A 13349-nucleotide genomic window follows, 5' to 3' on the forward strand; every position below is an offset into this window, starting at 1 on the left:
AATGACAGTGTGGACAGTCTTGTTGTTACCCTGTTATTTCTCTATTGAAAGGGCAGCAGAGCTGAGATAGTGTCAAGATGAGACACACAGGTTACCGCAACACCATTTTTTTTCCAACTAAATGTAAAGCTCTGAAATACTTTGGCTCTCTAAAAACTGATGTATATTTGGTATCAACAGGCACCACACACTCCTATATAACAAATGATTTCCTCTGTAGTGAAAGGTGTAAGACAAACACGGTGATTCATCCATAAAACACTCATTATTCCATTATAGTAATGGCAGGCAAAAGGCAAAAATGCAATCAGTCTTTAAAAGCAAATTAGTAAAATGTTGCTGAACTACTGGAGGAAGCTAAGCTGAGTCATATCGTGAGCTAAAAGGATTTCCTTTGAATTATACCAAAATATCATCTTATCTCCAGCAATATGTTTCCCTGAGGTGAAAATGCGTCTTTGTTATCCTGTTTTCAAATTCAAACCCAAAGGGAAGAGAGAAGATTTAATATCTTATGTAAAGTTTGTTTATCTGAAATTTGGAACCAGATGAAAAAGTGGGGATGTGGTCAACTCTCTTTAAGTTGTTTTTTTACAATTTAACCCGCCATTAAAATCTCGTACGAAGACTGTCCGAGTTCCCCTTATTGTAAGTGAATACTCTGCATTCAACCCATCAACAGTGGGCAGCTGCCATACAGTACAGTGCGGGGGTCCCGTGCATTGCTCAAGGTACCAGTCCACTCCCTGTACTTTGTCATTCAGGGATTTGACTCAAAGATGCTGCCACCCAAGTCCTATTGTACTGCTCTACTGCCACCACATAATAATAACGGCTGCATCCTCACATCTAATGGAAGTATTTTATTTCAGCAATTTAATTTCCGCTGGTCATGAGCTTCACTGGACTCAACGCCATAGGTAAGACATGTTTCCAACAGCTGATTATTAAACTAACTTCCGCCTGCAGTGCAGCTGTGATATTTCACACCAATGTAATCAGTTCTTATGACGATAGGGGAGGTACACTCGAAAAACATTGTATGGGAAACACGAGTTGGATTAAATCTCCTCTCCTGCATCTCAGGGATTAAATGTGGCTCGACCCCAGTTGTGTTAAGTTTAAACAAACGTCACAATTTCCCATCATATCTGTTATTATAACCTTTATATACACAGTAACTAATATTGTAATTTTTGCGTGAAAGCAATAGTTCTGCTTACACCTGCAAAATAAAATCCCCAGCTTGCTTTTAAGTGTTTTGTCTGCTTAAAAGAAAGAATGCGTATTGTTATAAGTGCTCCATTTCAAACGGCAAACATGCATTCGAATGTTAAGCTGCACAGAAAGACTCTGTCTATTCAAACCACAAAGCCCATCATTCTCTATTATGTTTCCATGCATAATTCATCTGTGTTTGTATTTACAACCCTCTAAGAATTAACCTGTCTCAGATCCCAGGGAATAATGTGGACACATCTCCCTCAAGTGCTCACCTCATACAGCATCCAACCTCCACATGTTTAAACAAGGCATAGACATTATGCATCATCAGCTGACAGAGAACAAGAGACAGGGAAATTAAAAATCCAGGACACAAAAGAGGTGGCAGGCGAGTGAAAGAATAAATGATGACTCCCCCCACTCTCCGGGCGTCAGGGGACATGTTGCATGTCATCTCAGTGTCTTGGTACGCAGTGGTGCGGTGATGATGTGCCGGGAAGGGCCAGTTCAGAACAGAGTCAAGGGCACAAGGTTGACGGGAAGCTAAACGCTCCAACTGTTTGCTGTCCCCAAACCCAAACAAATACAATTTATGGATGAATGAATGCAGGGAACAGGGATCAAAGAGTTATGACCTCTGAACTGCTCGGTCATTTAAGCGACTAGAGTTGTTCAAACTGCTTTTCCTCACACAAGCTGTCTGAAATCGCTGTCTATTTATCCTAGCCTGTTCAATAAAGGATGGCTTGCAATACCTTGTATTGTAGTGGGCTAATATTATTTTCTAAGAGAGTGATGGCATCAGCAATAGATTGACTTGTGGACAGTCTCTCCTAACCCGTTCACATCTCATATCTGTTTGTCGTGCTATCAATTGGGGGAATCAAAATAATTTATGAAGGTAATGTGATGCCTATGATTAGCAGAGATGCTGTGCTACCGTAAAATATACTTGGAGTTTTGTTGCCTGCTATCTAATGATACTTATTTTCTTTTTTCGCCTTTGCAGACCATTTACATGCACAAAAACCTACACACTACAGGAAATGTAGAATCAAAATAGGGCCTCTTTAACTTGTGTAGTGTATAAGGTTGGGGAATGATCAGGTGAAAGAGTCCCAACACACAATATGGAATTCATGTATGCTTTCACGATGCAGTCTTAATCACAACCTTTCTCAAGAGTTATTAGCATTACATGGAAAGCTTCTGTCTCAGTTACACTTCCTGTACTTTCTTATAGTTAAAACTGCCAGTAAGCTCATTCCAGACAGCCAAGATCTCAAAGATTTAACTGGCAAAGTTAGTAGGCTAACATATTAACACATTGTGTAGGAGATAGAGTCGAGGCACTAGCTGTTCTGCAGATGTATTATTTGTGTCCTGACCTCACGGCCTACATGAAGCAAAGGTTACTCCTTTTGTCTATAATCGATTAATTTCTAAAGTCTATTACGTCAATTTTTATGACCATGTAAGACACAGATTGAATGTTCACAATGGTTCCCGTCATTGCCAGCAAAGATAAGTCTGCTGCATTGACTGTCAATAGCGTTGCAGTCTCCGAGCAGCTTAGTGGGAGCTCTCGTCTCGTCTTTCCTTCCTAAGCCTCAGAGGGGGCCGTGTGGTGATCTGGCAGCCACAACGCCTTTCATCCATTCTGAGAGAACTGAATAAAGTTCAGAGGAATTACAAGAATCCACCCAGTCAGACTCGGAGTAGCTGGAATAAGCACCATTACTGAATCAGTCTCACAAATGTGTATACAATTGCCAACGTGACAGGGATGAATCAGCATGGCTGCAGAAACTGTGGAGCATGAGGGCCGATGACACCTAACTCAAAGCTCACATCCATTCGCTCAGATCTGTTGCCAGATCACTGGAGATGTTGTGGGAGAAGCGAGAGTCTGTCATCTTCTTCCTCCAAAATGTTCCGGCCACAATTCCACCCACCACACCATTGAGTGAAAAGTTTTCTAATCAGCAGGGTTCTAATCCAAACACTACTCCACCATGGCAGTCTCTGTTAGAAATGCTTCACAAGGGTGGTCTGTTTAACAAAACAAAATGTGTTTACCCAGCACATTCACATTGTGAAATTTTAAGATGCTGTGGCAGCCATCTGCCAAACGCTTATTTATGTTTTGAGGAATAAACACAAACATGCCCATTACTTGGCATCTACAAATGATTTGGTTTGACTCTGAATTGCATGGATATTAAGCCTCCTCATGAAGTAAAGTAATGACCTGCCACCTATGTGAATTGCCATTAAAGCCAACCTGATTTAGACTAAGGGGAGGGAGTAAAGTGCTGTAATTAAAAATACTCGCATGTCTATTCACCATCTCAAAAATGAATATGAGAGGTTTTTTTTAATGCAGATGTCGTTCAGCAGGCATTCTTCTGCACTAACCGATATTGTTAATTAAGGCCCATGTGTGGCAGTAGTGTAATTATTGTCTTCCCTATGACCATTCAAATGGCTCTAATTGGATAATTTGTATTAATCTATGAAAATTCTGAATATCATTCCTCATTAGTTGCAACCAAATGCATGAATAAGAAATATTACACATTTGGAAAATGAATGGCAATTTATCTATCTTCTTAAATGACAGCATACTTTTTTTCAGTGTTTTAGCTTGCCCACTGCCTTTTAGTGTGAAATATATTAAAGCAGCGTTGAATGATAGTCAGTGACAGTGCACCACAGGAGAACAGCTTTAATACCAACACAATTTTGAAGAACCCCTGAAGGTCTGCAGCTATAAATAAAAACAGGGCTAACTCCCTGATGCAGAACACCTGTCCTAGACACTTTGTTTTTTTCCTGGACTCTCTTTTATTACTTTCTCTTAAGAGTAAGCAGGCTTGGTATTAGATCCAACACTGAAAACGACTTGTATTACCATTTCATCCAAAAACATAAACCACCTCAAACCTTGACTGATAAAAGATCCACTCTTGAATGATTAATGCCCCTTTTTTTCTGAGCAAAGTCTGTCAGCAGAGCTTAGTTTGGACAAAAAAAACATCCTTGAGCAACAGAGATGGGAATCAAAAGCACAAAACAGAGGGAAGGGAGGGTGGACGAGCCAACCAGGATTCTTTGACCATCCGCTATGAGGGAAACCAACGAAAGTGATTAGACTAGGCTCACTGCAGGCAACTTAGTGATTGGCTAAAAGAGCTCATTTGCATGCTGCTCTCATCTCCAACAAGGTCTCAGGAAGCACCGGTGGATAAGGTCACCGGTGTCTGTCTGCCTGTGTGCCAACTGAGAATGTAAACAGATCAAAGGCACAACAGCCGTTTAAGCGAGTGCAGAAGGAGCCTGTGTTTCTGAACATCTGTACAATGATGACTTCAAATTCATGTCCGAGGTTATCCTGTCAGATGCAGCAACGCATGAACACTTGCATAACAAAACCTTTTGGTTAGGTTAAGGTACAGCTTGATTTGGCAAATTTTATAGGGTGTGGGTATTGCAAATTTTACATTCTACCCAAGATCACTCATGTCTTGTTATTAAAGATTGCTAGTGTTAGTACTTGTATTCCCTCTTAGTGGGTGGACAATCCATAGGTTTGAATCCTGCAGTAGGCCTTCTACCGTGTGAAAACGGCAAGGGCAGGGTTTAGGTGCAATCCAGATGTCTACATATTGCATTGTTGGTGTAAGAGAAGGGTAACGTTTACCTGTAGTGTTTAGTGGTTGAGCATCAAGAAAAATCGATGGATTGAAAACAAACTAGCTGTTGTTAGATTGTCGAGTATAATAAAAAGTCACACACCCTTTATTATCAGGGAATAATACACGTAGATAGTGAGTTCACTGAATCCTTTCAGACTTTAAAGCGTCAAAGAAGCAGGACGCACAGCGAGCAACAATACTAACATCAGTTTACTTTCAACATCAAAATAGACTCGACTACCATGAATCGTAACCATTCTCTTATCATTTGAAACTCAATAAATGTCCAGCAAAACAACTTTGTCATATTCATTTTAACCTTCAATTGTAAACACAGAGTAATACAAGATTTATTTCAACAATATTGTAGGAAAGTTTCTAATGAAAATATATATAAACAAAGCTGCGCCAAAGCAACTTCCTCCACCCACAGTTATTGTAACCAAATGAAGCACCAGTCTTACCAATTTCACTATTGTGCTATATAAATGTTCAGGATAATCCACTCATGATTAAGGTTTCACTGTTAGTTTTCATATAAAGCTTCACAGAACACAACACCTGACTAGCGACTTGCTCCTCTTTCGTCCTACAGTGGCATTAAATGTCTCAATGCCATCTGGAGCTGCAAGAATTAAAACTCTCCTTTTAAAAATGCCCATTTTAATTGGTAAATATTTACTTTGAGGGGCTCTCAGTGGGCACACACGCAACTTCTAATGAAGCACTTCAGAGCCTGTGGGCTCTTGCTGCTTTCTTTATGTGTGATTATAGACAAATGCAACCTGAGGTTGAACTGTTGATAATGGTTGATAAGGGCCAATGAAACACGACGCTGAACACTGCTGTGAGCATGCAGTGCTTAACAACTGCGCCAGTACAATAACCCTATCAGTGGTAAGACTGATCTACCCTGTGTGTGTGTGTGTGTGTGTGTGTGTGTGTGTGTGTGTGTGTGTGTGTGTGTGTGTGTGTGTGTGTGTGTGTGTGTGTGTGTGTGTGTGTGTGTGTGTGTGTGTGTGTGTGTGTGTGTGTGTGTGTGTGTGTGTGTGTGTGTGTGTGTGTGTGTGTGTGTGTGTCTGTCTGTTTCTGTGTGTGTGAAGTTCTAAAATAATAGTTATAATAATGCTTTAGTGTTTGCAGTGATATTTTTAATGGTATGTGTCTGTGTTTGCCTATTATAGCTGAGTGGTAAAATTAAATTGAAGAGGAAAATAAATAACTTTAAAGTTCTGCTGCATTTTATGACAATAGGCCATATATAATTTACAAGAGTTACCATATGAGGCAGGTACATCCTTAAAATATTAGAGATCACAAGAGAAGAAGATCGAATCCATCACATCAGGCATTAAGCAAAGCAATTCAACCAATCAGCTTCCAGTGAAGAACATCAGTGATGCTAACCTCTTCGTTGATATGATTGGTTGAATAAAGACTGATAAACAGGGTGTTTAACAAACCTTTTTTAAGTGCCCGCCATTTTTCAAACAGCTTCCAATGGGTTTCTCTGAATGGTTCTGTCTTACAAACTATCTGCAACGGAAGTTTAAAACCTCAGTACTGTCAGAAAAAGTAACGCCTTTCATTAAACTCAGCGACCAGATGAGAAATTAAACATGCTGTATGACCTGTTGCGTGTATGCAGTGTACATATTAAGCTGATACGAACCTTTTGATCTTTACACTTTCCTCTCAATGATTGTTTAGCATGTATTGATGTGTTTCTCCATCTAGCTTGTGTCTGTTTTACTGCATGTAAGCACATCCTAGTGTGCTCACTGTTTCAATGTGCACATTAATCTCTGATGCAGCAACAGCTCGGTGCCTTGTATGCACTGCTCTCTATCCCTGACCCAGTACTGTGTGTGATCCTGCCTACAGCCTCATTTGTCTCCATCACGAGACGGACGAGGTTACTACTCACCAAAGCGCAGTACGTTTCTGGCGGATCTCCACACGTGATGTTTGGGGGGTCAAGGGCCACTCGCAGGTACTTTGTCATGTCGGTGGCTTCTGGCTGACAGGCCATGTAGTCCCACGCCAGTCCCTCCTCTGTATAGATCTGGGACTTACAGACGTCATAGTGTCCCCAGGCCGCGGGGTAATGTTGCATGGCGTGTGCCACGCTGGTGCACACAGCTTGCACAGCGAACAGAACAGGCCAAAGCATCGCTGAGCTCATTCTGTGTGTTTTTTGTCGACTTTTAGTTTTTACAACTGCTGCTTTGTCACAAAAAATGACAAAATTGCTGAGAATTTTCTAATTTCACTTCAGCTTTGAACCAAATGGTGCATTTGGGAACTGTGGCAGCATGTTGCTACTTCTGTATGAGCAGCTTCAGGCAACGATTCGCCCCCATTTAGTTATTTTGTTTTTTGATTGCTGCCTGGTTGATGAGGTGTGTCAACAAGGGGGCTTCTTCACAAGTGTTGGTGTTGATGAAAGGGTCAACTAACGGTCAGATGTGATGGGCAGAGAGGAGTAATGCTCTGCTCAAGTCAGCGGCTGTCAGATGTCCTAGCTTGATCTTCTCTCAGTTGTGGTTTTTGCAGCACACAGCATCCTGTAAGACAGAAGAAAAGGACACTTGGGTGAATAAAGCAGACCAGATAAAGCATTTGAGACATTGTTATTATTGCTGTTTATTATATTCTCTATTATGTATGATTCTACATGGTTTAAGGGCACTGAGGTGGTGCGTTAACCACCTACTACCACTTACTCACACATACATACATAATGTATACACAAACACAATGCAGCAATCCACTATTCATACATAACCCTCAATGATAACCCTGCCAAAATCACTATATACAATTCAAATTCAGCTTGTTCTGCAAAGCCTAATCTCCATTTTATTTTCATACAGAAAGGCTTATTTCCATGTGTCAAGTCACTGCATTTAAGTTATTGCTTTTACCGATTCTCTTCCTCCTTTTATCACCGAATGTCGAGTTGCCTTTGTCCCAAAGCCTTCAGAGGCATTTGGGAAATATTAAAGTAAAATTGGGAGACAGAAATGGTCTATTTGAGGTATTGTACGTTTCTCGGAGCTATCACAAGTCATCAGTCAGATGGCCTAACTCATCAGGTAATGGTGCCTGGCAGCAGTCAGTGGAGACTCACACAGTCTCAATGTCTCAGGTAAAAGGTCTATGTGGTAGTGGAGAAAATAACATGGAGCAGCTATAATAAAGCAACCTGCAACAGAGCAATGCAACTTTTCAGTAAATAGAAGTTAAGTGTTAACAGTCAGTGTTCTCGGATGGCCCGAGGTTTGTGAGAGAAGTCTGTGACAGTACCCGCGTTTGGCTCTTAAGATACAGCAAATATATTAACATTTCAATTGAACCTTTGCCTACTTAAGACGCAATTTCAACAAGCATGAACGGTTATCCCTTTTAAAAGCCCATTACCAGTTTGCAATGTCACATCACATTTATTCTAACGCAGATTCAGACTCAAGCTATGCCTGTCACAACCAGAGGGTACATGCCTTTCCCGTCAACAGCTCTACTCTCTCCTCATTTAGGCTACAGCTTTGACTGACAGACAGTGCTGAAATAAAAAGTTTCCGGTTAAATTGGATTGGAAGCATGTGGAGAGTCTTTTATGTTCAGAGGAAAAAGCTTCTTTTGGATTTGTGTCACGAGATTACAGTTTTTATCAAGAGATTATCAAGGCATTCCAAATTAATTAAGGAAAGAGTTTTAATAAAAAAGGTTCATCGTGTGAAACGACAAAGATACGGATCAAATTTGGGAAACAGAAACGTATCTTAATGAGTTGCTTTGGCTCACACATGCAGGCTGGGTTCTGTGCTCCCTGCTGACATATGGAGGCATTAAAATTCAGTATTTTAAATAGGCCATTTTGTCTTTGACTGAAAATGGTGCCAATTTGAATACATTTTGACCACATCTAAGGCAATCACCTTTCTCCTTTTCCCATTTTACACAAATGACTACGGGCGTGAATACATTCCAAATGTAATGACAGATGTTCATCCGAGACAAAATGAATATCTGCACTACAATTCAGGCTCAGCAGACCTTTCAACCTGAGCCATGTCAGGAGGTTTGAAGGCAGGCTACATTTGATAGACCTCTGGTTGGAGAGCAACAGGAACTGGTAAAAGAAAAATGTAAAGGGAGAGAGTAGGGTTTTTAAAAATTCTCATGTCACTCAACAAGACTCCTAAGACGAGGCCAATTACAAATTTGATAACACGGCTGGAGCTCTGAGTGGTGAATGAGCGATTTCTGTTGCGTGTCTCAAAATTCATAAACATAAATGTCAGTCGCTGATCAGCGATGCATCGCAGGATGGACCACTCTCAACTCACATGGCCACACACACACACACACACACACACACACACACACACACACACACACACACACACACACACACACACACACACACACACACATATATATACCTCCTTTCATAGTGCTGAGGTTGACTTTCATTATAAAGACAGGTAAATTAGGTACCAGCTGCAGTGTCAGGGAGGTTATTTTTTATTTAAAAGGGAACATTCAAAGCTAATAAGCGTCAGCAAATTGAGCTGACTGCGGGGATATTGGATTTAATTCACAGACACTTGGAGTAATGAAATCTACGGATGAAAGGAAAAGGTGTGGGGATGCACAGTGAACCTCCGTGGACAGATACCATTCAACATCAGAGCAATACAATTTGACAGGAAAGGGAGAAAAGCATACAGTATAAAATGTTTTTGGATCACTTTTCAGTTATTGTTTAAATGTTTTATTCATCTGCATACAACAAGTGTTTTGACACCATCTTGGATCATTTAAATCCTATAGAGAGGTAAAAAAGATGACATTCTGAAACTATAAATATACAGGAATTAGAAAGTACTACTCTTGTTTCCCCCACCTCTTCATCATACCTCGTACCACTATAAATGCAAGGAGAAACTAAGGAATGTCATAATTTAACTGAGAGAAATATGAGGTCGGATTCTATATTAAAAGTCATAAATATTTAAGCAGCTCTCCGTATGCAGGGAGAGAGAAAGAGCTTAGGGTGACCATCCCACCCTCACCCTCAGTGCCCCCCCTTTTCCTCTCTCTCTCTCTCTCTCTCTCTCTCTCTCTCTCTCTCTCTCTCTCTCTCTCTCTCATTTCCTTCACCTGTTTTTGAAGCCTCTGAAACACCCCCTTGTGTCCGCTTGCATTCCATCCCCTGGGCAGCTCAAGCATGGCAGAGTGTTTTAAAAGTCAGCAGGCAGCCGTGCCCCGTGGCTTATATTGCTTACAAACTCCCAGCTAGACTCTTAAAAACCATGGCGGATGTATTCTATTCATTTTATAGTAATCCCCTTAAAGTGTGCCTTTGTTCTCTGTCTCCGAGTGTGGCTTTCTGATCTCCTGTTGGATCCCATAAGGGGCAAAGTGAAAGAGAGCTGTCCACGGTGCTGAAATATGGGACTTCTAATCAGCTCCTATGATTCACAGTAGTACACCTGTACCTTAAACACTGTCGTCGATTTTCAAGATGACACTTTTATTGATCTCATTCTAAAAACATGAAAAAGCCCCTGACAGCCTAAACTGAGGCCCCATCTGTGGTTTACCTCGCAACAATTGCTGTTCTGTTGCCTTGCTGTTTCCGTATCGAGCACCTGGTCAGGATTCTGGATGTGTACACGTACAATGCCGCCTTGTTCTGATTATTGATTTTGCTGACTTTCAACCAATAACTTTTGATCCATAGCCAGTTTGAGCAGACTGATGCTTTGTGGCTGGCTGATGAGTGCAAAAATAAACGGGTTAATGCATCCAAGGTCCTCCGAGCCAAGAACCAAACCCTTCCATATCAGTCACAGTGGGATCCAAAGGCAAGCAGAAGCATGTCTGTACTGGCAAGCATTTGTCTTCTCATTGTCTTTCACTCCTTCATTCTTTCTCACAAGGTCTCTCATTCAATCTGTCAGCCCTGCTCTTCCCCTCTTCAAACCCTTCTCCATTTCTTTGTCTCTCAACGGCACCATTACTGCACTAGATCTGTAAGCACATTAAACATCGCGATTAATGTCCAGGGGCTCCACCTTTTAGCCTTTGAAATCTGAGTCACTTTTTATTTACAACAGTGACTGGCTGTGCAAAGAGCTTTTACCCTGGGAGGATGTGGTCGAGACAGTGTAAGGGTCCCTCAGTGTGGAGCCCAGCCGGTGAGGCAGCCTGCCTGCACCACTGCATGCCACACATGAAATCTGATGCCATACATTATTTAAAAGTTCTTCTCCTCAACTACTAACATGCAAAAACGCAGAACATATTGCATTACATTTTAAAATCTAGGACATGTCACATTCATGCAATCAAAAACACACGACAGAGACCAAGGCAAAAGTCCAACAATTGTATAGTTTGTCAAGTGATAAAGCCAGTTTCAATGATGCAAAGGAAACAACCATTAAGCAGACACTACGATATTTAACAAGTATGGGTCAGATTTTGCGCAGAGGCGAGGCACACCTATATCTGACTTTACTGACCTGCTGCGCAACAGGTTAAAGTCCCATTATGTCAAATATTAATCGGCAAAGAAATAGCGATGTTTGAGAACATAAGGTGCAAATCCAAATTGTTCCAATCCCGTATGTTTAAAACATACCACTTCAAACCTGATTATGGTGAAAGTTAACCTATAAACAGCCCACTGTGATGACTCTAAAAATGCCTTTTTAGTCTCGATTGTCATCAGCACACAAGTGACGGTGTGCAAAAAGGAAAATGAACAATATGAATGCACAAAACTCGATAATACTCACATTTAAATTCGCTCCTGTGTCGAGCTGCTCATTCAACAAGTTTACAGCCAAAAGTAGTTGCTGCAAGACTTTGTTTGATACGCCTGTGAGTGATTTTTCTCTTTCCAGTGTAGCCTACTCTAATTTCACCAGATGAATCAAGAGAAGCGTCATATGCAGCATTCAAATTAAGAGCTAAACGTTTTCTCTTTAAAAGAAAAACACTTTATTTTAACTTTTGAGTCTCACTAAAGTAGCTTTGCAGTCCATATTTTATTCCAGGTCTTGCTCTCATTGAGACCTTTCCTTTCGCGCCTGTAAACGCCGCAAAGTAACGACAGTCCACACAGGGCTTTACGCAGCACTGCTCTTGGCGCAGCATATGTCGGAATGGCGCACGAAAATACTTAAAGATACCGTTAAGGGGGATACACGGCAGTCCCAAATTCATTAAAGTCCATCAACGCGTATGAAAACACATCCTGATGTAGAGCAACTTATGGAGTCTTTTGGATAGATGTGTTAGTCTAGCCGAGTTGTGGACCGGAGAGGAGGAGAGAGATAAGCAATCTTCCTGAAATGGAGACGCTATGTCCAGTTACATACGAGCGCTCCGCGGGGTCCTAGAGATAATTCCGACTTGCTTGTAAATCTCAACTTCAACCATTGTTTTTTTACGACGTGGTTAAACAGCGTAAAAATATCAAGCCTTCCGTAGAGTAGTCTATCTAACGATTGAGTCCCAAAATCAATTTCCCCCCCTCGTAGTAGTTTCTATTGTGTTTAAAATGCAACTCATCGTACAGTGATGCTTTCCGAAATTCTTGACGGCAGTTTTCCCGAATAAACATGGCATGATTTGTTTCGTAAACGTTGAAAGTCGAATCTTATATTTAAAGTTGCTCCACAACGGGATCTACTGCTTTATACAGCAGAGTTAAACTATCGTACAGCTTCCAACAGCTGCAAACCTACACGCACTGACATCAATTGAAAAACAGTTCAAACATTTTCGACCTCAGCAAACACTATTGGTAATTACAGTGTTCAGCTGTGAGAAGACGTATCATCTACTGCCGTGCAAACCACACATATCAGTTAACTCATTGCGATTGTATTATCACATTTAAGCCGCCCTAACATGACAGGGGTGTGGGAAATAAATCAACCTAATTTTAACCGAGGCAAGTCCTCAGGGCAGAAATCTAAAGTAAAACGCTGTTAGAATTTATTATAAGTTGAACATCGCTTCAGAACTCGATGGTTTCGGAAAAACAAAATAAATATCTTACCTTTCATTAAGATGTTGTGGATTTGAAAGTGCACTTGCAGAAAAAGGAAAGGGAAAAAGTCCTCCAGCCGAAGTTGTTGGTGTTAATAGTCGGCGGATTTTGAAAGGAGAGCTGAAAGAATAACTACAGTTAGGTGCGTATACCGGGCTCCCTTGGCAAGGAGTCATAGGTGTCACCCTCTCCACTACAGGGTGCCGAGCAGCACGGCAAACAGCCGCGGTGACAGGTCGCTTTGAACACGCATTTTAATTGAGGTGTAATGCCAACTGGTGGAGATTGCACGATAAGAACAACCGCGCCCACCTGAAGGTCACCACAGTAATTGAGTGGACTGTATCCCATGT

General features: G+C 41.2%; 1 protein-coding gene across 2 annotated transcripts in view; it reads right to left on the bottom strand.

The window, feature by feature from the left end:
• The window catches only part of LOC134865630 (netrin-G1-like), a 50894-nt gene extending 37768 nt beyond the window's left edge, over positions 1-13126 (bottom strand). Inside the window, exons 1-2 of one of the 2 annotated variants that reach the window (XM_063885285.1) lie at positions 13006-13126; positions 6850-7489 (exon numbers count right to left, since the gene is read on the bottom strand). In XM_063885285.1, coding sequence (XP_063741355.1) covers positions 6850-7107 — 258 coding nt within the window. In that variant the 5' untranslated portion in view covers positions 7108-7489; positions 13006-13126. Of the gene's footprint in view, positions 1-6849; positions 7490-11734; positions 12244-13005 lie in introns of those variants that run through there. The other variant, XM_063885286.1, reaches the window with a different exon arrangement.
• Between the last annotated feature and the right edge of the window lie 223 nt (positions 13127-13349).

This window comes from Eleginops maclovinus, chromosome 6 (assembly GCF_036324505.1).
Source record: "Eleginops maclovinus isolate JMC-PN-2008 ecotype Puerto Natales chromosome 6, JC_Emac_rtc_rv5, whole genome shotgun sequence".
Classification (NCBI taxonomy): domain Eukaryota; kingdom Metazoa; phylum Chordata; class Actinopteri; order Perciformes; family Eleginopidae; genus Eleginops; species Eleginops maclovinus.